Source organism: Trachinotus anak, unplaced genomic scaffold, assembly GCF_046630095.1.
Source record: "Trachinotus anak isolate AG129_WGS33_773 ecotype Australia unplaced genomic scaffold, CSIRO_AGI_Tana_v1 ptg000011l, whole genome shotgun sequence".
Lineage (NCBI taxonomy): Eukaryota > Metazoa > Chordata > Actinopteri > Carangiformes > Carangidae > Trachinotus > Trachinotus anak.
The window spans coordinates 1592679-1618562 of record NW_027273862.1 but is presented as its reverse complement, the minus strand read 5'-3'; the positions used below and the strand labels follow the sequence as shown (position 1 = coordinate 1618562).

At 40.3% G+C, this 25884-nt stretch overlaps 1 protein-coding gene and 1 long non-coding RNA gene across 3 annotated transcripts in view; both read left to right on the top strand.

The window, feature by feature from the left end:
* Positions 1–21: 21 nt before the first annotated feature.
* LOC139628257 (uncharacterized) lies at positions 22–3796 on the top strand. Of its 2 annotated transcripts, XR_011692731.1 has the most exons (3): positions 22–231; positions 654–805; positions 889–3796. It is a non-coding gene; the product is annotated as an uncharacterized lncRNA (long non-coding RNA). The 2 variants fall into 2 exon arrangements; XR_011692730.1 differs by having other exon boundaries at positions 22–805.
* Positions 3797–8169: 4373 nt separating this feature from the next.
* LOC139627440 (CD81 antigen-like) overlaps positions 8170–25884 on the top strand; it is a 36111-nt gene continuing 18396 nt past the window's right edge. Inside the window, exons 1-2 of the mRNA XM_071488180.1 lie at positions 8170–8590; positions 20143–20257. Of these exons, the coding sequence (XP_071344281.1) occupies positions 8525–8590; positions 20143–20257 (181 nt within the window). The 5' untranslated portion in view covers positions 8170–8524. The remainder of the gene's footprint in view (positions 8591–20142; positions 20258–25884) is intronic.

Here is a 25884-nt window from a genome sequence, read left to right as displayed (position 1 = left end):
GGAACAAGGCAGGCTGCGGCTGCGTTCAGTGAGTCCCGGGTTACACCTACAACCTCGCAGGGCTGCGTCCCATACATGTGGCGTTACCAACTAAACCCAGGCTGCATTTCCTCCAGGTGGACCTGACCTGTCCTGGGGTTATGTGGTAGATTTAAACTCTGGATGCTCCAAAAATGCGATTAACATTGAATTACCGGCTATAAGGACTGACCAACATTCTACCAGCAATAGGTAAAATGTTGTTAATCATCAATATAAATGCAATAAAAACATATCATGATTAAAATGGTTATTAGGCTAATAAAAAATGAAATAAGCCAAATGGAATGTAAATTTCTATATTAGTCTGCTATATTAACTTAAAATTGCATTTAATGTTATTAATACTGATCTTGTAGCCTACTTTCTAATAAAAGTATTCGCACCTTTACCCAAAAAAAACTTCCGTTAATGTATCTATGGAAAGTCCTTTTAGGCATGCAATGTTAAGATTTCTTAACAATAGTCTTTTTTGATTGTGAAGCAGGTCTATGTGCTATATAAATACTGCAAAAATATCAACGGGCTCAATCGGAGAAGTACCCAGAACATATTGAGGTCTTAAAATGAGCTGTCAGGACTTCCGTAACTTTGTGATGTCACAACTGTTACAGTCACTGCCCTCGACTCTGCCCCTTACACAGACCACTTGGACCTTTCTATGAGTTACACTTGGACTGAAAACCAGCTATTATTACGGGTGTGTGTGTTGACTGCAAACTTGCTTACTCACAGCTAATGGATGATCCACCAGCTGGAGTCACAGGTGCACAAAAATCATAACCTGCTTGATGGCTTTGTCTCCAGAGCGAATTTTGTATATTCAGTCTTTCAATCTTGCTGTTCCAGTTACCCGATCACCCACCTCCCTGATGTCCCAGATGGTCTTGGATTCTGTGGCCATGCTCCCCTGGCTGGTCTCTACACACACTGGCATTGTACTGGTCCACCTGGAGGGTCTAGCAGTGGAGGAGAGTGAACTGGTGGACTCCATTCCTGCATTGGACCTGGACCTAGCCAATCAGAAGAGGCTCTGAGCCTCTCTAAATCTGCATTTACATTACTCAGGTGGTTTAGTGTTTTTGTCTCCTTTGCCTGAGAGCCGATGACACATACCTTCCAAGTGACAAATTTGATGGGTGACGTAATTCTGAGTTTAATATGAGGAGTCAATTTAATGCTGATTGATGTTGGCATGTTTGTGCTTGTGTGTGCGTATGTGTCTGTGTGTATGTTATAGTGTGGTTATGTGTGTGGCAAGAAGAGTATGAGAGTGTGTGTCTATGTGTGTTTGAGACCCATAGTTATTTGTGTTTTGTGCTCACATTTTCCTATGATCAGCTGTGGATAACTGCAGTAAAAGGTGATGGTGGTATTCTGAGCTGGTTGAACATGAATTCTTTTAATGTCTTTCGTGGATCATCTGGCTTTTTTTTAATGGATCCCAGAAAGCACTAGATTGTATCTCAGCCTGTGTGTTTTGAGGTCAAGAAAGTCTCTTTCATTAATTTATTTCTGTGGCTTTATAAGTTCTCCTCTGTTTGTGACCGAATCAATGTTCACTTCTTTGAAGCATCTGAATTCTCCCCATGCTCAAAGGTGGCGATGCTTGTCCTGAATTTCTGCAGACTCTCCCCTCAAAACCTCAGCCTCTTAATTCATAACCTCCACCTGCTGCAGCAGACACTGTGTGACTGCTTCAGCCTGCCTTCCTTTTATAGTAACTAATACAAAGGGAGTCATTTCTCTTCTCTAATTTAATCTTTTCTAAGTGCTCCAAGGTCCCATACTCTGCTCTCTGCCGGAATTACTGTCTGGTGTAGATAGTCTGTCTTCTGAGATCCTCAATTTGTTGCTCTGCTTTCTTTCTCGAACTCACTCCTCAGCTTTATCTTTTGTGTAATTTTTTCAATTTGGACTTACAAGTCTGAAATATAAATTACTGCATAATACAGTAGTTTATTTGCAAGCTATGTGTTTTCTCAAGCCCACAACAATTTCATCAACATCCATAGAAGCACCTGTTACATCACCATGAACACAGACACTTGCTCTGTCACAGTCTTCTTTACTTGTTTTGGTCCTGTACCCTTTCAGTGGTTTAAACACGGCTTTTGTAGCTGTGCTGCAGCTTTCTCAAGAATGAGCCTGTGCCAGATGTCCTAACATCCTGGAGATGAACAATTTTCTCATAGATAGCAGAGTTATGACAAATAATCTCAACCATACTCTGTTCATAGATTGGCAAACATAACTTCATTGGTTAACAGACTGAAATCTAACTTCTCAGTCCTCTCAACCGACATGTCCAAGTTTATATTTATCCTTTTACACTCGCTGTACTCCAGACCACCCTCCATCCTCATTCCTGTTCAAAACTGTCAGGATGGCAATGTTGAAACTCCATATACTTATGTCTAAATATAATTTACTCTGGCCCCTTGCTCAGCTCCTAATTTCAATGCCTGAACTTTTTCAACTGATATGTTACTTTCATGTTATTATATTATTTAAACATTTCAGCCCTGTTTGTTTTGATTTTGTATTTTCAACAATATCTACTCTGTTTTTACTTCCTAGTAATTGTTGGTTACATGTACCCTTTGTATAAACTGAAAACATCCTTTCTTAGGAGGTGTGATAGACAGGAAACCTTATTTGAATTGTAGGCCTACAGCATTGAGTTTGTCACTGCACTTACAACATAGTGTGCATTAATAAGGTGTTGGGCCAGCACACACTGCAAGAACAGCTTAGCACTGATTCTCCAGGTCTCTCTACTGGAGGGATGAACACCATTCTTCCGGCTCTAGGCCTGCTACCCCACCAAATGCTCCAACTGCCCCACTGAACTGGGGACCCACACAATAAAGAATCAACCTGCATTTGAAAATAAATGTGTCCCATATTTTTGTACATATCATTTCATTTATAAACTATGTCTTCAAAGTGCCTACAAGCGGATTTGAGAAGTTTATTAATGAGCAGTAGAAAGACAAGCTCTACGTGCTGTGAGAAAGTACAGCTACATGATGTTAGTGTCAGTTGTTGCTCTCTACAGATAAAACCACCAGTACAGTGTCCCGGTGATTCACTTGGTAGAATGCATACCATAAAGTCACAGTACTTTTTGCTGCATGTCATCCTCTCTCTCTCGCTCTCTCCCTGACTTCCCTGTCTGTCTCTCACTGTGGCTATCAGAATAAAGAAAAAGGCTGTCTAGATATAGGGCTGAATGGGAGACAGAGTATCAGTGATTCAGCTCTGTCCCAGGGGACACATACAGCTCTTTCAGTCGCCCATGGAGGGATGTCTGTCCTTTAGTTCTTTATTCCTTTACATATAGAAGGTGGCAACCCTACATCAAATCTTCCCTCTTTATCCAAAAATTTTAAAAATAACTGAAAAGTATTTTATTTTGTCCTTGTGGATTTTATCAATCATAAACACACCAGATTCAAATAACAGTTTATTTATATCTGATTGGTTGGTCTGGCCATATTAAAACTAGATACAGCAGGGAGAGCAGTTACTTCTCTATCATTTCACTTCATCACTACTCTGTTACATAAACTCTGGTTCCCAGCCTGCTTTGCTCCCACTCAGTGACTTGAAAACAGCCTGGTTTTAGTTTTAGGTAATCCATGAGATATGATCTGGCAGATTTATTTGGCTATTTGCAAATTGGTTTTTTTTGTGATTATTTATTGTCAATCATTTGCCATAACCTACTACAATTAAATATACTATGGGTTCACGTATTATTAGATTCTATTGCTTTAGTTTTAGATAACATAACACCGTGCATTTTATAGCTTACAGTCCTAAAGAACACTCATGGCGTACCCCAGTGACAAGTCTGGCAGTTAGTGACCAGTCAACATCCCTTAATTTTCGATGATGGTGGATGAGAGCGACGTCTAACACATGGGCCCAATATGTCCCATAGGTGTTCAACTGCGCTGGGATCTGGTGACTGTGAAGACCACAATTATGGTTCACATCATTGTCATACTGATCAAACCATTCAGTGACTCCTAGTGCCCTGTGGTTAGGGGCATTTTCATCCTGTTTTTCCACAAAGCTTAAAGCTAGAGCAAGTGCAGTTGGGCTCTCTTGGCACCACAGTTATCTTTTTTAAGTCTTTATGATCTCTCCTTCACATCTTTCATCTTTCCTTGGTGTCATTGTGTTTTCCAGCAAGTTAGGAAAGGACAATTTTTCACTTTTCAACCACAACTTGAATCTCACTTTTTATTCTTTGTCCACTTCTTCTTCCTCTTTTTTTCTTCTGCTTCTTCTTCTTTTTCTTCTGTGGTTATTGGCAGTTGGCAAACCATCTTAGAGGTGCATTACTGCCACCAACTGCACTGACTGGCTGGAGTAAAGATTAATGTTGTGGGGACATTGCACGTCAGTCAGTGGGTATCCGCTGGTCGTTGACTCAGACCCGACGCCAAAAGAGGGAAGATCTGGTGGAACTGAAGCTTCAGGCAGTCTTTGTGTACTTTGTCAGGAGCTGCTCTTTCCAGGAGCAGGGCTTGCTCGTCCTATTACTTCAGACAGAAGTCAGTGAGAGAGGGAGGCCCATAAACAAGATGTACAGATCAATATCAATGTTAAGAGAAGGAACACAAGATTGACTTACAAGGTGATGAAAAGAACAATAAAGGAGAAGAGAGTTCCAATGTAAATACAGAACAGATACCAACAGCGGGTGGAGAAGACAGGGACGGCATGCAGGATGATCGATTGTAATACACAAAATATGTTTTATAGTGATTCGCTGTGGTGAAGCTGCTCACCATAATAATCAAAGGTGTTTTAGACCAGCAAAATACCTGCTCTGTGTCGAAAAAGACACCTGTCAAAGATGGGGCGGCCATAACTGGATGCCTCACCAAGGATGTTTTGAAGAAAATATCCTCTGAGGTGAAGAAGAGTGCAAGGCTCCATAAAGACATAATGCTTGAACTCATGCTGACTCAACTAGTTGTCAAAGAGAGATGCAGTCATGCATCATCAAAAGGCTATCTTCATCAGAGGGCGATCTTCAGCACCTACAAATAGATGCTTTTGCTGTACATTTATGCACAGACACTGGAATAAAGATTTCAGCTGAATTCTTGAGAAGACCAGAACCCATCACTCTCTATGTTGATGCAACAGATGGTGTGGTACAGAAAATTCCCAATCAAAAGAAACAAGTCTTATATTATGTTCTAGTTTTGCCAGACATGGGCAAAGATAAGTCTCCCCTGCCTGTCACAGAGCTGATCTCCAACAGCCATTCTAGTCCCTGTATTTCCCAGAGGAGGAGAGGAGGAGGTTACTTTACGCATCACACAGATGAATAGCACAGGTTGAGAGCAATTATATTTGGGCTCTGAGTAACAGTGTGTTCATATCCTTCAGCAAGGAGACTATTTCAGTGTATCTTGCCAGAGCATTTGAAATAGTCTCTGCACAAACTGAACTGAATCCCAACTTCAGTGTGCTGCGTCTGTACTCTGCCCATATCATGAAGGAACAATAAATCCAAATATCATCAAAACTGCAATATGACTAATTGCAATATCCAAAGTGGAGGAGCTGCATTTTCTTTGATAAAGGTAACACGTATGAAAACATACCGTAAATGAATTATTGTGGTGCTTACAGAGGTGCCATGGTCTACAAATGATATTCTCCAGATGTAAGGGAACATGTTTATTTGGTACAAGACCCAACAAAAATAACATTTTTATACTTTTGTCAGTGAAAGTGAAATGCAAAAATGACTATTCCAAGTGAAATCATGACTCATCACAATATTATATATAATATTATTTTAATTTATTTACTTATTTATCGTTCAGCCTTAATATACAACACTGTATTCAACAATCAGTTTTATTCACCTCCTCAGCTGCACTAGCATGAATGTTGCCCTTGAGGTTTTTATACATGTGCATATATATGAGTACATTTGTATTGGGAAAACAGAGCAAAACGTGTTTTGCTCTAGAAGAAAGTGTGTATGTGATGAGAGAGAAGGAAAGCACCAGTGAGAAAACTGCTGCCAGTGTTGCTGAAACCTTTTACACATGCTGTTCAAGTCAGATGGGACCACGCAGAGTGACATCCTGTCAGAACCATTACCTCTGTCCTGTGGGAATGAGCATCATGAATTATAGTCTGTCTATCAAAACAGCTTTGAGGATTACTTAATATGTAATTTTCACATTCATGATTTAAGGTTTTTATATAATTTAGTATATACTTGTGTGCTAAAAAGTAATAGGCAATGACAGTACAAGATACCAACAAATGTGAACTTTTATATTATTTTATTTTCATTTGTTTTATTTACACTTAGAAACATTAAATACTAAATACAAATGCTATGCTGATTTTAACAATAGTCTCAAAAGAGGGAACAAAAAAAAAACTGCAACTAGCAGACTATTCATCCTCAAACAGGACAAGGTTGGGTACCAAAGACAAGACAGATTATATACAGTTATATGGGGTATATAGCTTTTATTGTGCTTTTTTCCCAAAAAAAAATTTGGATTTCCTTTAGAGTAAAATTCTTTCTTTGTTTCAATATTGAACAGTATTGATTTCCTGGTAATCCTGACTGTAAAAAGTAGAAGTGTCAGTACAACTTCACCTACTTCCAAGGTGCATTGAGAAGGGAAAAAAGTCTAGAGGTAAAACTACAGCCAGACCCACAGTATACAGAAAACAGTGGCCGTCATCAGATAACCCTGCTTTGCAGTTAAAAGAGGGACAGAGGTGGACGCTGCAGTGCCCCCCTCACAGATTAAGGGGCGCAGCAGCCTTATCTACTACTGTGACAAGTATCTTAGGTGTCACTCTGCACTGTGACATATAGCCTACAGTATTTCATTTCGCATTTTAAGATTTTATCTTGAGAAATGCTCTGACCTGCTGCAGGGTACATTTCAGCAAATCTTTTATGTATGAGTAACTGGCCAATGTTGCTGCTCGCACATTCAGTGTGGTGCACACCATCTACTTGATGAATCATTACACAGCAGGCGGGACTGGACCTCCTCATGAGCCCCTTTTAAACGGAGACCCCGCTACATTGCTGTTTAGAAGACCCCTCGTTATGCAGCGGCATAATGTCGCCCCCGTGTGTGGTCAGAGAGCACACCAGCGCTCTGACGTCAGAGCTGTGACGTGAGGCAACGTCAGCGTCTGTCTCTTTCACACAGAAATCGACCCGGCTCTGGCACCGCCGGTTCAAAGGTGGAACAACGACGCCCCCGGAATCCATGTTCGTACCTTTCTGCAGACCGGGGAGGTGGAAGAAAGGCTGTCTGATGGGGCTGCAGTTTACCTACGGGCGTGTGTGTGATCGGTGAGGCTGTGGGGTGTGGTGGGCTGATGAAACCCTGTTGGACTTATACACTACGTACAGGGAAAAATGGACTGTGAATCAACAAGTCTTCACTCCAAACTAATACATAACCTCGATTATTGATTATTTATCTCCTCTATTCTTTCTTTTATTAAAGTGTGCTTATCAGTAAAATCCCCCCATGATCTTTACTATAGGCCTATTTCTATAAAGAAGTCCCCAAGCACAAATAAAGGGCTCCAGAAAATAACTGAGGTGAACTATGCATTTGTATATACATTTTGATAATTAATGAAATGGTATTTCATTTTTTCATTCTGTGACTGAATGCAGATGAGCATTTGTGATGTCGAAGCTCATGTAGAAGCAATCTCAAGTTAAAACAGTCGTCAATGCCGACATCAGTCACCAGAGTGAGACTGAGTAAGTTATAATTCATCAAATTATAGCTCATGAAACTTCTTGATAATATGACTGAATACAGTATCAAGTGTGACAGATGGACGCGCCTCTCACATTTTCACACCCATGTTAGACATGGGACATTTTCACACATATTCAAGTATATTATGTAAAAGAAAAATACATTTTAAAATAATATAAATAGATTCGATAGGATTTTTATATTAAAAATAAAAAACCATACATTTCTCATTGGTAATCTACGGTTTATATTCTGTCACATTATCTCTGGTACATGTGGTCCGTTACTGTGGCACATTACTTGATGAAGGCAGATTATAAAGCCAGGAGATTTCTGTCTGTGCTGTATCTCTGGCGCATTACCACAGAGCCTGTGAGACGTCACCATAGCACTCACTTCATCATCCCGCATCTCCCACCACAGCAAGACGACAACAACATTTTCCAGAATCTCAAGGAAATCTGTGGGGCGGGCTCTGGGCTCTGATAGGTCTGTCGGTCAAATCTGGCGACTCTGAGTGGACAATGGCGGGGTGCTGAGACGGCGGGGGAGGGAGGAGTTGGGTGTGGCCTCGGTCTCCGAGCCGACGTGAAGACTCTCGGTTCAGATCCAGCCCCGCTACACGTCGAGGAGCCCGGTCTGCCGTCGCCACCGTCTCTTGAACTCTGTGCTGAGCTATCTGAAGGACCATGGGAGTCGAAGGCTGCACCAAATGCATCAAATACATGCTTTTCTTCTTCAACTTCATCTTCTGGGTAAGCAGCCTGGTTTTGTTTAGTTTTTTCTAACGCATCGTGTTCGTTCGCGTCTCTGCGCAGCGCCGCCTCCTCTTTGCCGACAGCGGCTCAGGTTGGGCTGCCGAGCCCTTGACGAGCGAACGGCGCTGGAGGAGTGGACAGCAGCCTTACACCGCACAGATTTGGTCCCGTTACCGTTATTTTCTGCTGAATAACCGTGTTACAGCTCCTTCACCGCTAGGGGAGACTGTGGGGAAATGTGCGGTATTCAGATGAAGTGTTACAAAGGCGTGTGTGTTAACTACAGTCGTGAATGTTGTCGTTTACACACAACAAAACGCAAAGTGCCAGAGTAGAGTCAGCTCAGGGTCAGGTGGAATAAGATGAAACGGAGGGAACAGCGTCTGTTTCCCCTCAGTGACAGGGCCATGGATTAGATTTAGTTTGTTGGGACAAACAAGAGGTTCAGTAGTTCAGGATCCGGTTTTGGGCCAAGGACAGAAGCTCAGAGACGAAATGGGCTGATAAGTAGAGAAATGTGTTAGTTTGTTGGACTGCTGTGCCAAGGCTTGGAAGATGGCTTTGTTTGGATTAAGTCCTCCACCCAGTTTCGCGTGTAAGTGTGTGTGTGTGTGTGTGTGTGTGTGTGTGTGTGTGTGTGTGTGTGTGTGTGTGTGTGTGTGTAAGGGGGGACTCACGGTGGTTTTCATTTGGTGAGTCAGGGCTCGGTGCTGTGTGATGGATCACGGAAACATTTGTGGGTGTTTAGTTTTTACTTTCCTTATGTAAGAGCTGCTGTTTAGTTTTTTTTTCAAACAAGTTCTTCACTGATCTCTTTATACTTTGGTGCTGTTCTTCATTTCTTTGGTTCTTTAAATGAAGCACTCATAGCCTAATTCCTTTTTTTTTTTTTAAGGACTGTATTTGCTTAGATTTTGTAATGGTACAATTAACAGTGAGCTGAGTGTAAAGCAACCTGATTGGCTGATCGAACTCCTGTCAGAAGACTGGTTCAAAACAGGCAGGAAAACGAGCTTAACTGGGGATTCAGACCATGTGCTGCTGTTCTTGAGACAATAAAATATGGTCCAGTCGCTTTAGCTGGAGGAACAGATCAATGCTTTTAAAGGCTCCCAGAAGCCAGAACACTGCACAGTGGTTTAGATAATGTCTGGCACAGGATTGTAACACTCTGGAGAGTTATCACAGCGACAACTGTGGTACTGTTTTTTGCAGTGATCTACAGGTAGACCTAGTCATTAGCGTTCAGGTTACAAAATAATACACCAGGGATATGTGCTCGCATTAATTGACTGGCCACTGCGACACCTTGCCAGACGATATCTCATTGCCCTGCAGCGAAAGTTGAGCTTGGTTCAACTTTTATGACTAGAGGACAGATGACACAGTGTTGTTGTGAGCTTGGCACACCTGCTGCCCCACCAGACAGGCTGCATTCAAATTAAGGAGAGGGCTGCACCGCATTGGAAGTGCTAAGTCAGGGTGTCCACCAAAAAAGTTGTTAGTCGTGGCAGCTAGACTTATACCCCATGGGTGCTCAGACTGATGAAGTGAGCCCTGTCCCAGAACACGCATACACACAAGAGGGCCAGGAAAAGACCTTTATGGATTGTTCGATCACACTGAGATTTGATTACTCTTGTTATAACGGCGTTACCAGGGATGCGGTGCTTTCCGGCTGCTCCACCCGTAAAGCAGAGCTCAGCTGAGGCTGATGGGAATGTCATTAGTTTTGCGGGTATTTGTACGGGACAAATATAAATTTTGTTGGCTCTAGTTTATAAACGTCACCAAAGACATGACAATTTATCCTGAGAAAAACAAAAATGTTTGCACCAAATTTCATGGCAAACCATCCAGCAGTTGTCAAGATACTTGACTAAAAGCCTGCAAGGATCTGCAAAGTTGGTGGGATTCTGGGTACCATGAATGTTTGAACCACAGTTCATGGCAATCCATGCAGTAATTATTTATATATGAAATAGTTTTTTCAGTTTCTACCAAAGTGTTGGACAGGCAGTCAGATATTGCCATCCATATATGTTGTCTTTTACCTCTGTTTCAGAATTCTTTCTTTTGAATTTTTTTAGCATCTGTCTATGGTAAAATCACTTTGGGGCGGCTCATTTTTACTCCGACAGCCCAACTCAGAACAAGAATTTAATTTCTTGTTTGCAACTATTTCCATACATGAAATCATCTAGATCAATTTGCGGTGCAATTTTACATGTATGATCATTTTGTACAAAATGGGTCAAGGCATTTCACAACACAACAAGTGTTATCATGGTTTAAGAGCTATGGGTTGTCATGTCAAAGACACGTCCTTCAGTTAAGAAGTAGCTTTATCAGCTACATCTATAAGGAAGTCAGTGTGGCAGTTTCTCAGTGTTGTTGTAATCATGTTGTATCATGTTGTACAATCAGACAGCTGTACACACTGTGAGGTAAAGAATCCCTTTATTTGTGTAAGGGTTGTAATTAATGTTTATTTGCATTATTAAATGATCTGTCAGTTATGAAAGTCTTAAAAAATAATGAAAGCTATTTTCCATTTTCCATTTTGCTTGATTAAAAAACTGTACATCTTCTTTCCACTTATGTGTTGAAATTCTCATTCATCTAGTTTTTTTATTTTTTCTTAAACCATATTATTTGTACGAAAATTTCTATATAAAAATGTTCTTAATACTATAAATAAATACAAAACAAGTTTTAGGTTGTATTCAGAAACAACTCTCAGTATCATAGGCTACATTATAATATCAGTTATTTGCCTGTAATGTATTCTCAGCTTTCTTATTTTAAGTCTAGTATTTCCAGCAGGCACGTGAAAGGAAAATGGGTTAGCCACAGTTCTAGCCCCCAGAGCCCAACAGGAAAGGCTGTTACCGCTGATGACCATCCATCCCTAATAGCCATTATCGGTGATGAATGGCAGCTAAAGTGCTGGCGTGGAAAAGTGAGGCTCTTTATTCCCCATCACTGCATGTCTCTCTCTGTTCAGGGACCAGAGAGTTAATGATAAAGCTACAGCACCAACACTATCTAACATAGATAGTAAAAGAGAAACCACCCAGGAATCTTTAGACCTTAGTCCATCCACTCTTGTGTTTGGCCACACAGTGTGTGGGCCCCTCAGGCCCCTTGAAGAAAAATGGCTGTCAGAGTTGCCTAAAGCATAATGTGCAAGATTATGTCAGCACTTTCCGAGAGCGTCCCCATTACAAGTCATTTGGCTGAAGAAAAGTACCATTATGATAAAATGTGCTTAGAACTTTTCAGCTAGGTGAAAAAGTGCTGGTGCTGCCTGTGTTACCTGGATCCAGCCTACAAGTCCAGTGTTCTGGTCCACATGTGGTTGAATGGAAAATCAGTGACAGACTGTGTGGTTCACAGTTCTGACAGAAAAACATGATCCACAGTGTGTCCTGTCAGGATGCTTAAATGCTTCTTTTCCAGACAGAGTAATGTCTCTCTGCCGGTGATGTTCATGTGGGATTGTCGTCCTCCTTGTCAGCTCTCCCTGTCTTAACTCTCCAGTGTGTTGGCTCCAAAATCCAACAGCACTGCTTGTTTTTGCATAGCTGATTTGTTTCCACTCCCTAGGAGGGAGGACTACAGAGACGGAACAACTAGACTTTGCTAAATATGTAACAAAGATGGATGTGTTAAAAGAGTACTGGCAAGTCCTCTCAACGCTGCAGGCTTCAGAAACATCTGCATTCATTACACACAATCATTTACTCCGTGCTGTTTGGGTTGTCAGCTAAACTAACACAGCATTGAAAAGGATGCTCTCGCCCTGCTAAGTACAGTATACTAGGTCAAGGTGACATTCTGTCCGAGTCTTTACCGACCACAATCCTTCATTGTTCCTCTTTCAGATGAACTCTAACCAAAGGCTGGTGTCTTCCTCTGCAGGATTTTGTATAAATGTCAAAATAGATTGAGGAAGTCGCTTTCAACAGACACCTGTTTTGTGTATGTGACTGATCACATTAGGAAACAAGTTGATGCAGAGGCACATGTGGTATGATTTTGCTATTTTTTGATCAAGTTGTAGTGTGGTATCAGTGGTTTTAAGCATGGGTGAAAATCGTGCTAATGGGACATAATTTAATTTTGGAACTGTTGAATGTGGTGTTCCACAGGGCAGTGTTTTCGGCCCACTTTTCTTGTACATAAATGATTTAAAGTCAGTCTTTCCTGGTAACCTAGTTTGTTAGAAGGTGATAAAGATGATTGTGTTTTACTAGCATCTTGTAAAGATAGAACAGTGATAATCAGTTGGTTTTACAATTTATAAAATGAATAATAGATAACTGGAAAAAATGTAACATCTAAAATAGTATTTTTTTTCTTTGTCAGAGGATTATATAATGAAGTTTTTGGACTTCAATTGGATTTTTATCAATTGAATGTTGGATAGAAAAAAGGAAAAATGGAAATTAGAAAATCCTTGTACTTTTATTTCTGTTAATGCCTCAGGCTGCTTGAGAGGGCAGGATCTAAGCATCCAGCTTAACTTGCGACTATATGACTTTTTTTTTTTTTTTTTTATCAAAGTCTTTTCATGTGTTTGTTCATTAATATTTCCCAGTGTAGACTATTTTATTTCATGTGTATACGACACTGTAACTTCTCACATTCTGACATCTACTAAATCCAAATTAGTCGGCACAGTAATCACTAGTCACAGTCATTTGCCTGTGGTTGTCACAATGTGGTAATTGTGTACTGTGTGCACTACTCCACTGTTTTGCGGTCGAGCAAATATGTACTGATGTAGAGTATTTCTGTGGGTTTTTCAGACGCTTAGAGCATCCATCAGCTTTTCCTTTTCTCCAGCTAGAACCACAACAACTAAAGGCCAAGGTTTTCCAGGAGACTGTGAGTTTTTTGTGATCTTTTGGCTCCGCAATTTGGAAATTTGGTTTGGAAAATTACTTGAGCATTCATAGCGTGGCAGTGGAGGTAGGTTAATTATATGAAATTCCTTCATCAGTCCTAATTTCCCCAGGGACCACCTAGACTTATCTTGACCACTGTACCATACAAAGCTATTGTCTGATCTCCGCTCTGTCATTCTCATTCTGCAGATCTGCTTTTAAATGATCTGATTCATGAATGGCACAAAACCAAATCCTCATTAGTAGCCTGAGGTACAACATCTAAATTTGCAGAGCTGCTATGATCATACCCCTCAAAAAAATGCTCCTCAAGTGGAAGTGGCCAGGCCTGCCACCCTTTGTTCCCACATTGTTGGACCAGGTTCTTGAAATTGGTGGCCATCCATCTTCCCATGGGACCGTCAATTCAATCAGGGTGATCCTGTTCTCCTTCTTGTACCCTATGACGATGTCAGGCCGCGAGGATGTTTGGACAACATGGGAAAGTGTAGCTTTCTTCCCAGATCCACCCTCATCTCCCATAACTGTGCCGACTGCAGGAAGTTCCTCTTGGTCTTCTCCGAGGAGGGTGGCTTCTCTATGGATGGGGCAGGGGATTACCTTGGTTAATATTGTCTCAGCACAGCTCTTTAGAATGAATCTGATAACAGATTATCCCTCCATCTTGGAAAGACTGATGCTATTCTGTTTTAATTTAAACACTTAAACAGACCCAAGAGTTTATTGTGAAATTGGGGGGGAAATCTAATGACCAGTAAAAACTGTGGTGCATGTGATCAACATCTATCATGTGAATCAGTGGTTTGTAAAAGTTCTTTTTCAGGACAATTAAAGGCTTAAGGATTGTTTGTAATTGTTGGTATGTACGTATCTGTCCTGTCTTGTCATGCTATTTGTTAAATGTTCTTCAGTAGTTCTAACAAATTCAGTCATTTTCAGGAGTCATATTCTCCTGTTATTCTTTCAGTAATCATATCAATTATCTAAGATTACAAACTTAAGTTTATGAAGTTTTGTAAAGAAAAATAAGGTGTGTCAGATTAATTAGGCCACAACTGTTTCTTCCATGTGTCAGATACATATTGACTTAACATTTAGCTCAGTATAAATGGATTGGATTGAACTCTGTATTGGCAGATACCCTTTATTAGGACTGGGATGGGGACCAGGGCCAATAAAAACTCAATCAGGACATCCTTAGGAACTGCTGTTTTTTGTTTGAATGACATATTCCATTGGTGTGCATCACTTCTTAGGCCTATTTTGAGAAATAATATCCTGTGGAACATGTGACTCACCATCTAGACACTGATGAGAAGTGTTGGTAAAGAGTGACTTTAATGTGATTGTGTTACAACATCCCTCTGGCCCCATCTCTCTTTTTAACACGTTAGCCTTTTTATTTTTATTGGCTGCTCTAAGAGCTTTTAGAAAGGATCTGTCAGAGCAGACGAGTCGGGTCCATCTGTGGAGATAACTCTTTAACTGTGATGTGTGGTTACTGAGCAGCTAGCCGCGGAGGCTGCCTCTTTAAAAGGGAGACCTCCTGTTTCTATAAATCACACTGGACACTGAGAGGGTTAAGTGACTAGATGGGTTGGGGGAAGGGGAGCCTGTGTGTGGTGGTAGAGGAGTTTTATGGGAACACCCACCCCCCACTCCCTCTCCTCCAGCATGCCCAGCATTCTACAACCCCCTGTGCTCTGGGCTGGAGGCAGAAATAGACCCTGAAGGCAGAGCTGGCAGGGAAATTTGGGCTGTGCTTATCTCAGATGCGGTGATATTTCAAACAACTTTAGGGTTTCACTCTCATTTCTGAGAGTCATTTCAGTCATTTCAGTGTTGCACTTCTTCCAACCTGAGAGTGACTAAGTGTGAGTGTGAGTGACTGCAGACTGTGGTGAACAGGATGGTGTGTGTTTAGACAGTTTCCTTGGTGTGGAGTTTGTCACAACAAATGCACTGGGTGAATGAGCAACAGATGGTGAGGTAATGTCCTTGACATCTGAGACCCAAATTATCGTAAAAACAGAGCAGGTAGTTTTATCTGCTGTTCTACTGGATGTTAGCCCTTAAGTAAACAGTAAGTAAACCTGCCAAAGACAACTTGAGTATAATAATAGTTAAGTTTAATTAAAACAGACTAGCAACAAACACATGCAGACAAATTACTCGAAATAAATATGAAAACACAATTAAGAAATGTAAGAGATTAATCAAACTTCTAGTGTATTTTGTAATTGTAGCTTGTGCTCTTGTCTCTGTTTTTAATTTTTGGACAAAAGGCATGAGGATTGCCTGAATGAGCTTTCACCATCATTTCACATCATTTTCTAATAATCCTTACGTCACCAGTTCTCACCAGTCATTAGCTTGGTGGTTAGCATTAGCTGTGAAAAGGTGAAGTTTCTCAGCTTTAAACTTTTCAGATCAACCTCTGTTGTAACAACAGACGTGTGTTTTCATTGTACAGGCTGTAACTGTAAACATGCGAGTTGTGAGGCAGAATGAGTGCGATGCTATACATTACCGGCTCATTAGCTGCCTCCCACTGACGAGCTATGGCTTTAGCTAACTAATTAACTAACTAATTTAGCAGCAGACAAATGGTAAGCATGTGTGTTATAGTGGCTGGCAGCACTGTGCTGAAAAGGAAGAAAATATTAGGGCCATTTTTCATGTACTTGCTAGAGCTACTCTGCCACAGTGCTGCTTACACAACTGTTGCCAACTGCTGTCAGGTGTATTTAGGTTACACAAAAGGACAAAAGAGGGGACTCTGGTTTATTATCATTAAAGTATTGCATTTGAAAATGAGCACCTTAGCATGAGCACACAGATCCACAAACACTGTCTCCGTTCTGCACTGGAGTGGTCATCTGAGCTGTGATATGTTCACAGAGATTAGTGTGCTGCCAACAAACTAGAAACCACAAACTAGCAGCAGCACTAGTAATAAGTAGCTCAAGCACCAATGTTTAGCTCCTTCATACAACCTGTTCAAAGTGGCAATAAGCCGACAGTGGAGGCGTAGCCACGGAGCCGGATCACCATCTGTGTAAAAGGGAGAGCTGGCATGGCGGACAGACACCAACAGTGTGGTGCAAGTTCACACTTCACAAGAGATCAAAGTTCAGTCCACACAGATTCAAATAGTTCACGTCCAGAGTTCACAATCTTTAGAGGAAGTTCACAGTACCAAAAAAATGAATTGGTCAGGTTTATTCCTTCCATTTTTTTACTGGGCTGCTTTGAGAGATTGTTTTTCAGTATAACTCCTCCTACTCATCCACCCACAGCCCCCAATCACTGCCACATTACTGCACACTACCACAGAATCCATTACCAGTTTTATAATGCAGAAAAGGTGTAGGAAAGGTGTACTGGAAATTTTATTTAGCCTGCATGAACCAAATCATGCAGCATTTCTAAAACATTACATAGATAATACAAGCTGGTGCAGCCTCCATCTCTGGCTTCATTACAGTTGCTAGCCGAGTGCCATAAATCCTCAAGTGCCGCCATTAGACACAGTTCGTCTTCAGTGTGTTCTGGCAGTGTTTGTGACAGAGAGCGCGAGGCAAGCAGGGGCTGAGTGAATCAATGTACTGTGCACAGCCCTACAAGGAAATAAGATTTTACCCATTTGAAATAGAAAATCAATATGTGGTGGTCAATGTTGATATTGTGGCGAGCTGCCAGAAATAAATTATGGAATGGGAAACGTGTGGCGTAGGAATACAGTTGTTCAACAGTTCACAAGAAGTAGTGCCAAAGGAAAGGGCTAGATAAGATAAAGTGGTGAATATATTCAAAATAAATCGTACACTTAAACTGATATTGGCTTTTTTTTCAGTGGAAATGTTTTAAAGTGGTCCACATCACTACGTCATTTCTCTAAACTGTCAGCACCCTGATCCAAATCTACTACCAGGCCTGAACAGGACCTCTGAAACAACAGACACCTTGATTATGTCTCAAAGGCCGTCTTATGGATTTGTGATTAACCAGTTTATTACCATTTCATGGAAACCAACAGTGGATATGTTTGTGAGTCACACCCCAGTAAGTGTCCTTGCAGCTGTAGCTAACTTGGACTTCTTTGAGACCAGTTACATTTGTTGAAATCAACTATCCTCTGTTCTCGGTTCTCCCTCTATTCATCATCTGTACAAACACTGTGAATTGAAGCCTCTCAGAAATATGTTTAAATCAGAGTTAACCACCTTCAAGCATCTTGGTGACTCATCTTGGTGGTAATTCACGTGGTAAGGAGATGGGGAGTTCTCTTAAAGTCAGTAAGTCACTCTGTGGTATGTGGTGTGTGTGTGTGTGTGTGTGTGTGTGTGTGTGAGTGTGTGTTTGTGTGTGTTTTGAATTTCTGCAGTCTTGCCAGTTATGGTGTTTATCTGGTTGCTAGGCAGCGGCTGGCCTCAGCTCTGGAATAGACCTCACTTAGAGAGCAGAGGGATGGGGAAGGAGTGGGATGGCCGAGCCTGTTTTGGTTCAAATCTTTTCACAGAAACTAGCGCTGGAGAGTTTAATTTAGATTTTCTCTTTGGCCACTTTGTCTATTTTTGAATGTACTGAAGCATGAGATATATAAAAATCTGAACCCATGTGGAGTGGAAGGTGTGAGTTGTGTCTGTCGGGGGCTTATTTCTCTGCTGCTGTGTGTGGCGATGCTTGTTCCTGTGTGTCTGCTGTGGTATATGCTAACTCTGGTTATATTTAGGATTTCTTTGTCCTGAGCTAAACAAAAGGGCTCAGGAAGGCTTGTCAGTGTGAACCACCCTAAAGAACTAACAATACGTTTCAGTAACAGAGTTACACATTGCAAAATGTGCGGGGTTTCCTCTCAGAAACTGGTTCACAGATGAGGTAAGAATGAAACTGGACAAAGGGTCTATCAGGGGTTGACCCATGGCCTCAAATATTCACTCAAATACCCCTGTATAACATGTCGGAGATACTTTATTCATCCCTTGGGGAAATTCAAAATGCTGGTCCAACAGCTGACTTTAGCACACAGTCAGATATCTTTGGAAATACCCTTAGATATTTTCCTGCAGTTAGAAAAAAAGGTTTAATGACCTGAGGAGGTTTACTGACATTTTCCTTTAAATAGCTGGGCTTAAAATAATAGTTCTGCATTTCAGGAAATACACTCATTTGCTTTTCTCTAAGCGTTAGATGAGGATATCAATACCACTTTAGAGCTTGGAGCCCATTTAGCTTAGCTTAGCATAAAGACTGGAAACAGCTAGTCTGGCTCTGTAATCAAACAGAAATTTAAAAATGAACAACAATTTTGTATTTCTGTGTTCCAGCTGTTGTTCACCAGGAAATAGTTAAAGATGTTAACTTTCTTTAAAACAAGTCTTTTTAATTCATGAAAAAATCAGGCTAGCTCGTCTCCCCCTGTGAGTCTTTATGCTAAGCTAAGCTAACCACCTCCTGTAGTCACCTCTAAAAGATGTGACGAGATGAGAATGACTAATGTTATCCATTAAAAGGTTGGTTAGATATTGAACCTCAAACAAACTCAGCATCCAGTTGTGAGTCTAAGTGAATTGCAACTAAATAACCAGTTTACCTTTCCTTTGATTTTGAATTAATTTCCATTAAGCTTAATAATTAATTGAAATATTACCAAAATCATAATATGAAAGTGAAAAGCAAAAATGACCATTTCAATATCAGGACTCGCAATATCTGCTAAAATAATCTCAAAATGTTTTTTTTTTCGTTCAGCCCTAATTTCCATGAAGGCCTGACAAACTACTGTTGTCATCTCCTGAACAGGGTCTAACAGATCCTGACAGTTTGTAATCTCTAATGATCTGATGAACGCCAACCTCGCTCACTGAATGTAAAATAAATTAAAAACGAAGCCTTTTCCTTTTTTATTTAGAAGAAAGGTTTGATATTTTGGGAATCACTTCCTCCAGGGAGTCAGATGAGAAGACTGATACCACTCTACTGTCTGTTCATCAAATATCAAGCTGCAGCCAGTGAACTCACCTTGGCACAAAGACGAGTTTGGTTTTACACTTTTTGTGTGGATCAAACAGATGAGATTTAACATGTTAATTAGTGATCTTCAGAGGTGCTAATAGACAGATTTAGTTACTATTTGGCAGAGCCAGGCTAGTTATTTCCCTGTTTACTGTCTTTTTGCTAAGCTAAGTTAGCCAGCTGCCGTCAGTAGCTTCACATTTAGCGAACAAACATTGAGAGTGGTACCAATATCTTTATCTAGTTTTTGGCAGGAATGTGAATGAGTGTATTTCCCAAAATGCTGAACATCACCTTTAATGGAGCAGCAAGGAGTTCTGTTCTATCTTTAGTGTTGGAAAAAATGCAAATATAAAACACAGGCAGCATACAGTGTCCCTCAGCGACAGTGGTGTTGTAGTCATAAAGTTGTGACATCCTGGACCAAGACCTCACTGGGTGTCACTCATTGTGCCCAGAAAGTATGAAAATGCAAAAAAAAATATTAACACAGATTAATTGTTGCAACGCAACAATTTCCCAGTTTGGGTTCATTAAAGTACTTTGATTTGATTTGATTTGAAAATGAGATGAAATGTGCTGAAAGAATTACATGCTGTGTTGTGTTGTATGCTGCAGCTTGCTGGAGGAGTAATCCTGGGCGTGGCCCTGTGGTTGAGACATGATCCCACGACAAGCAACCTGCTGGAGCTGGAACTTGATGGAGCCCATGCCCCCAACACCTTCTACATAAGTACGTATCTCATCTGTCTGCGTGTGTCTGTCCTCATGTGTCTGTCTTCTTTGTCTTACGGAAAATCTGCTGCAGAACCCTGTGGACGCAGTTCAGTACAACACTTGGAAAATGTCGGTGTTTCTGGCATTTGTGTTCATTTGCATTACTTCCACATGAAGACACTGCTCTTTGTTAACCAGGCCCAGTCGACTGTCACTCAGTGGACTTATTCAGATGAAAATGCTCTCTGAGGTTATTTATTCTTTTAATTACTTTTTTAATCTGCATGGAAGCAGGAAAAACATCTGATAATGAAAACTTTATATGGTTTGTTGTTATAATGTACTGATAAGGTACAACAATTTGGGCTATGCTATACAGCACAAAATACAGTACATATGTGGCACAAAATACAGTAAATGCCCATATATGGTAGTTCCTTACATGTGGCTTTGACCTAAATTTCAAAATAAAAGTTGACATTTGATACATCACCATAACAGATCATGCTTTTACGTCATTGATGAAAGCTACCTTAAAGAAACACAGTGAAACCAGAAGTCAGTCATAGAAACAGCACACATTATCTTGCAGACAGTACTGACTTCCTTTGTCGAACACAGTATTACTTCTTTGGTAATTCTTTGATGTGCTGCAACAATGAAGTGATGTGTGTAATGATAGGTCTACATTAACTATTAATGAGCAGAATAAATGGATCTCCTTGAGGCCGTATTGATTAACTTGAAGGTGATATTTATTATAGATAAATTAAAGATAAAAGGTTACATTTATGAGACCTAATAAATAGTTTAAACGGAAGTCACAGTCCTGTAAACACATAAAGGGTCTCATGGGCAGTTTTATTTTTTAGGACACATAATTAGGGATTAAATTAATTATATACACAAACATCAGCCGGTGAGCTCAGTGTTCAGAACAGAAAAACAGTAATTAATTTAAACATTTTTATTTTCAAAGACTTTTATTTGTATAGCACCAAATCATAATATACTTTATCTCAAGGTTCTTTACAGAGTCAGGTTACCTTACATCTTTATGAGAGAAACTCAAAAGTTCCCTCAAAGAGAAAGTGATAGTGGGGCAGAAAAACTCCCTTTTAACAGGAAGAAACTTCCAACAGCACCAGACTGAGGGTGGGCAGCCGTCTGAGGCGAAAGAGGGGGCGGGGGGAGAAGAGAGAGAGAATGTTGATTCATTCATACAACTGTAAAAATCAAGTTGTGACATGGTCTAGAGAAGCAGCTGAGTGCCGAGCTGATGGCTGCGGCCTCAGTTATCTCGAATGACAACAGTCTGGTAAACTGTCATGGGAATAGTTAACACTATATGTGGCACCTGCCACAGTTAGTGGGGTCGTCGTGACCTCAGATGACTCATAATGAACGGTCGCACCGATGTGACAGACACATCCAACGTTACTTTTCACAGTTATGTGAGTTTGTTGACGAGGTATAATGTGGTTTGATGTTTCTGCTCCGCCCAGTTAAAACTGACTCTTAAACTGGACGTCTGGTGGTGATGGCCCATAGCTGTGTGGGATAACCTGTGTTTTTTAGCTACACTGCAACAGTTGGGCCAGACCTGTAAAAAACAAGTGATGGAGTTGAGTGATGGAGTTTCCCCTTTGGTCGCTGCTTTTTCAAAATGAATTGGCACAAACAGTTTCTGTTAAGAGCGTTTACGACCTGCAGTGTTGCCAACAGTGTGTTTGTGATATAAAACAGAGAAAAGCCACAAATCCTGACACATTTGATCAGTTTAAATTTTTCTGTTGATCAACTCATTGATTGATTAACTTGTCTCAGCTCTATAGCGTCACTTCATGCACTCACACATACAGTACATGCTGTACGGAGCTGACCCTCAGTAACCTGGATGTGAGAATATTGGACTGGTGTGAAATACATTATGACTAAGTGGGGCTGCCCCGCCCCACCCAGATCACAGTCTACTTGTAACCAGGTCTAACAGAGGACACACAGCTCATCATATGACTCTATGAAAAGCTAGTGCTCCCACAAGAAGTCAGCCGCTGTCATGTCTCAACTCTGGAAACCAGCATCAATATCCACATCAGCTCAGTCAGTTCCTCCCATCTCACATGAGTCGTCTTCATTGTGAGGAAGAAGAGGGAGAGGAGAGATGAAATGGTGGAGAAATGCAGACTGGGTATGATTACAAAATAAAGGAGAGAAAGAGTCTGTTACATAATAAACCGAGTGTGTTTGGATCATTGTTTTTGTGGTCCTCCGAGGCTGCATAGCTGCGTTCAGTGAAAAAAGAGAGGAACTACTCTGGGACTTTCTCTCAAACAACCTCAATGATTGCATCCTACCCATTACATAAAGCCTCCCTCTCATTCCAAAGGAGGGGAGAAACAGTTGGTTCAGGAAAAAATTCCTCACCAGCCCCCTCCTTCCCTTCTCCTCCTCTCCCTCGGCCCCACCCCTCCTCCTCCCTCCTCTTTGAAAGTTTTCCTCTCCTTCACTCTGCTCGGTTTCTTTCCACTGTCGCTCCCCATTACTTCCCCATCTGGTTGTGGTTAGTGTTCGAGTAGTGCTGTCTCACTTCTCCTTATTTCTCCCTTCGTCTTTCCCTCCCTCCCTCCCCCTATCTCTGTCTGCCTTTTTTTCCTCCCGTCCCCTCCTCCCCTCCTGTTTTTGTCTCCTGCTGCCAGGAACTTTTCAATATGAGGTCCTACATCTGCTGCTCTCCTTTCTCTCACCCCAACACACACACACACACACACACACACACAATTACCCAGTGGTGACCAGCCTCCAGCTTTTCTACAGAATTAAAAACACACACTTTTAAATACCCAGAAAGCCACCTAAGTCTTTTCCATCACAAATTAAAAACAACAGAAATTAACTGAACTGTAGCTGAACAATCAGCTGAAAGTGCACTAATGTTTTTTTGGTAATAGTTTGACAAATGTTAATGTTAAAGCTTAATGTCTCAGTTTCCGTTAAGTCATATTGTTTTCCAGTTACATCGGTTTTCTTAGTAGCACGGGAGTTGAGGGGTCAGTTCCTTCAAGGTTACATAATCATTACAGCAATTGAGGTATAGTTAGCAGCTATCATGAGAGCAGCGGCTGGGACTAGTTAGAAAGGCTTCGGTTTTTATCAGAGAACAGGCCTAGCAGGACAATGACTCTCAGTTATGTGGCTGAAAACACATACAAGCTTCAATCACAAAATTCTTTTAGACTGGAATGAAACGTTTAGGTAGTTTATATCCACACAATATAAACTGCTTACATTAATAAGCTAAGGAAATTTAGGAAAACTACATCCTGATGCCTATTTTCATATTTCCATCATCTATTCTGAGATATAATAATAATAATAATAATAATAATAATAATAATACATAATAATAAGACATTATTCGTGCTTTTCAATAAAAGTAGTAAAAGTCAATAAAAGTCAAATGAGTCAAATATAAAACATCGAAACAAATCAGTAGTAATAAGTTAAATTTAAATTAAATTATAAAGAAATCAAAAACCAATACTTATTTATAAAAATGTGTCTTGACTCTGCTAGTCTGAGTTCTGGTAGGTTGCTCCAAGGTTTAGGGGCCCTAACAAACAAAGGCCCCGTCTCCTTTAGTTTTCAGCCTAGACCTTAGAACGGCCACTACCAGAGGACCTCAGACTGCGTCCTGGTTCATAGGGAGATAAAAGCTCAGAAATATAGGGAGGGGCCTTAAAAGTAATTAAAAGAAATTTAAAAGGAATCCTAAAATAAACGGGCAGTCAGTGTAGAGATGCTGAGACAGAGGTGATGTGAAGACATTTTTTGGACTGAGTCAGGAGCCGAGCTGCAGCTTTCTGAACGAACTGTCAGCAATGGATTGATTTCTGACTGAGACAGGTGCACTGGGAGGAAACAAAAGCATGAATGAGTTTCTCCACATCTGTGGCTGAAATAAAAGACTTAACCTTGGTTATATTTCTCAAATGATACAAATGACTGCACAACGTTTTTCACCTGGGGTTTAAAATAATACGATGATCCTGTACACAACTAAGTACAAGCAACATTGCTAAAAAGTGGTTAAATGGGGAAAGAAACATGAGCAGTCAGATAATCAGTCTTCTGTCTTCTGTAGCCAACCATTACACTTTACTTGGGCTGTGATTATTTGTTCAAAACATTTGTTCTGCGATCATTTATTCAAACTAAAATTCACTAGTTTTCTTCTGTGAGACATTTTTTAGATTTGGTCTTAGTTTAAGTTGTAGTCATACCTAAGAATGAGCATTTTCATCTTCAGCGAACTACTTTCAAATAAGATGACAACTGATTCTAGGATAAAAGAAAATCAAAACAAAAGTAAGCCACAAAATGACAGGTTGTGTGATTAAAAATGCAGCTGTGCAAAGAGCAAGTCAGGTCCGATGTTTAAGCAATATCCAGACGGATAAGATGATAAACAGTCAAGTCTGGAAAGATTCATCAATGTTGGCAAATCCAGTGCAATCCAACTCTTGCAAAATGAGTTAATCATTGTTGGGTGTCATTGATTTTAGTATTCAGACAAACAGAAAACCCTTCACAACAGCCCAACAATGAATCCCTTATAATGTTCAGTTTTGTCAGGACTGAAGCAGAAAGGTGGTGTTGTGTAGGCCTTAGTGGTGGTGTTATTAGACTGTGTTATACTCATATAATAAGTGTTTCATATAGGTTGTACTCCACAATTTAAATATTGTTGTAAAGAAAAGATTTGGAACATTTTTGCATACAACACAAAGAAAGTATTAGACAGCCATTTACTTTGTTCAAGCACAAAACTAATCTTCTAATCTTCTACACAATATCCTCTGTGCATTTTAATAATAATAATCAATAGAGGTTGTGTAGACGACACCGAGCTGGGATGCACTCATTCAAATTCAACAAGCCCTTACTAACCTAAAGTATGGCTGATAAGCTGTGTGAGCTTTAGCATGGAAAGCATGTTTAACACACCAAAATAAACAGAACGCTGTCCTAAGCCTGGTTGGCAATTTTCATTGAGGCTCAACCCTCATCCACAACTGATGTAGCAACATCCTGTAACTGTGAAATACATACATTAACAACTGCCTTGAGTAGTTACTGGTAGTTACTTGAGTAGTACTACTAATAGGTATGTGGCACCACAAGTGGCATTTCATTAATTAATAACTAGTTATACAATAAGAACAGGCATTAATACATTTAAAATTATTTGTAAACCTATAATTGAATAAACAAAATTTTGTAATGCTTGTTTAATTTTAACCATTTATTGATGGATTCATATTTAATTCTTAAATTAATCTCGTCTTCAATTCATCTTAATTGAAATATCAAATAATGAATTACTACAATAAATGAAACTGTAAGCAAATGTATTTATGCCTATTTTCATTGTATTTATTGCATTATTTTACATTGTATTATTTTACACTTATATAGAAAACATTTGTATATGTAAGAAGAAAAAAGAGACTATGAATAAAATGTGTGATTAAATAAAATCAATGATGAGGGTTACACAAAGACAAAAAAAGAGTCAGGCCAGTTGGGAGTCGAACCAGCACTCGCCTGCTAAGAGCATCCGCTTGTGTGGTATGCGCCCTA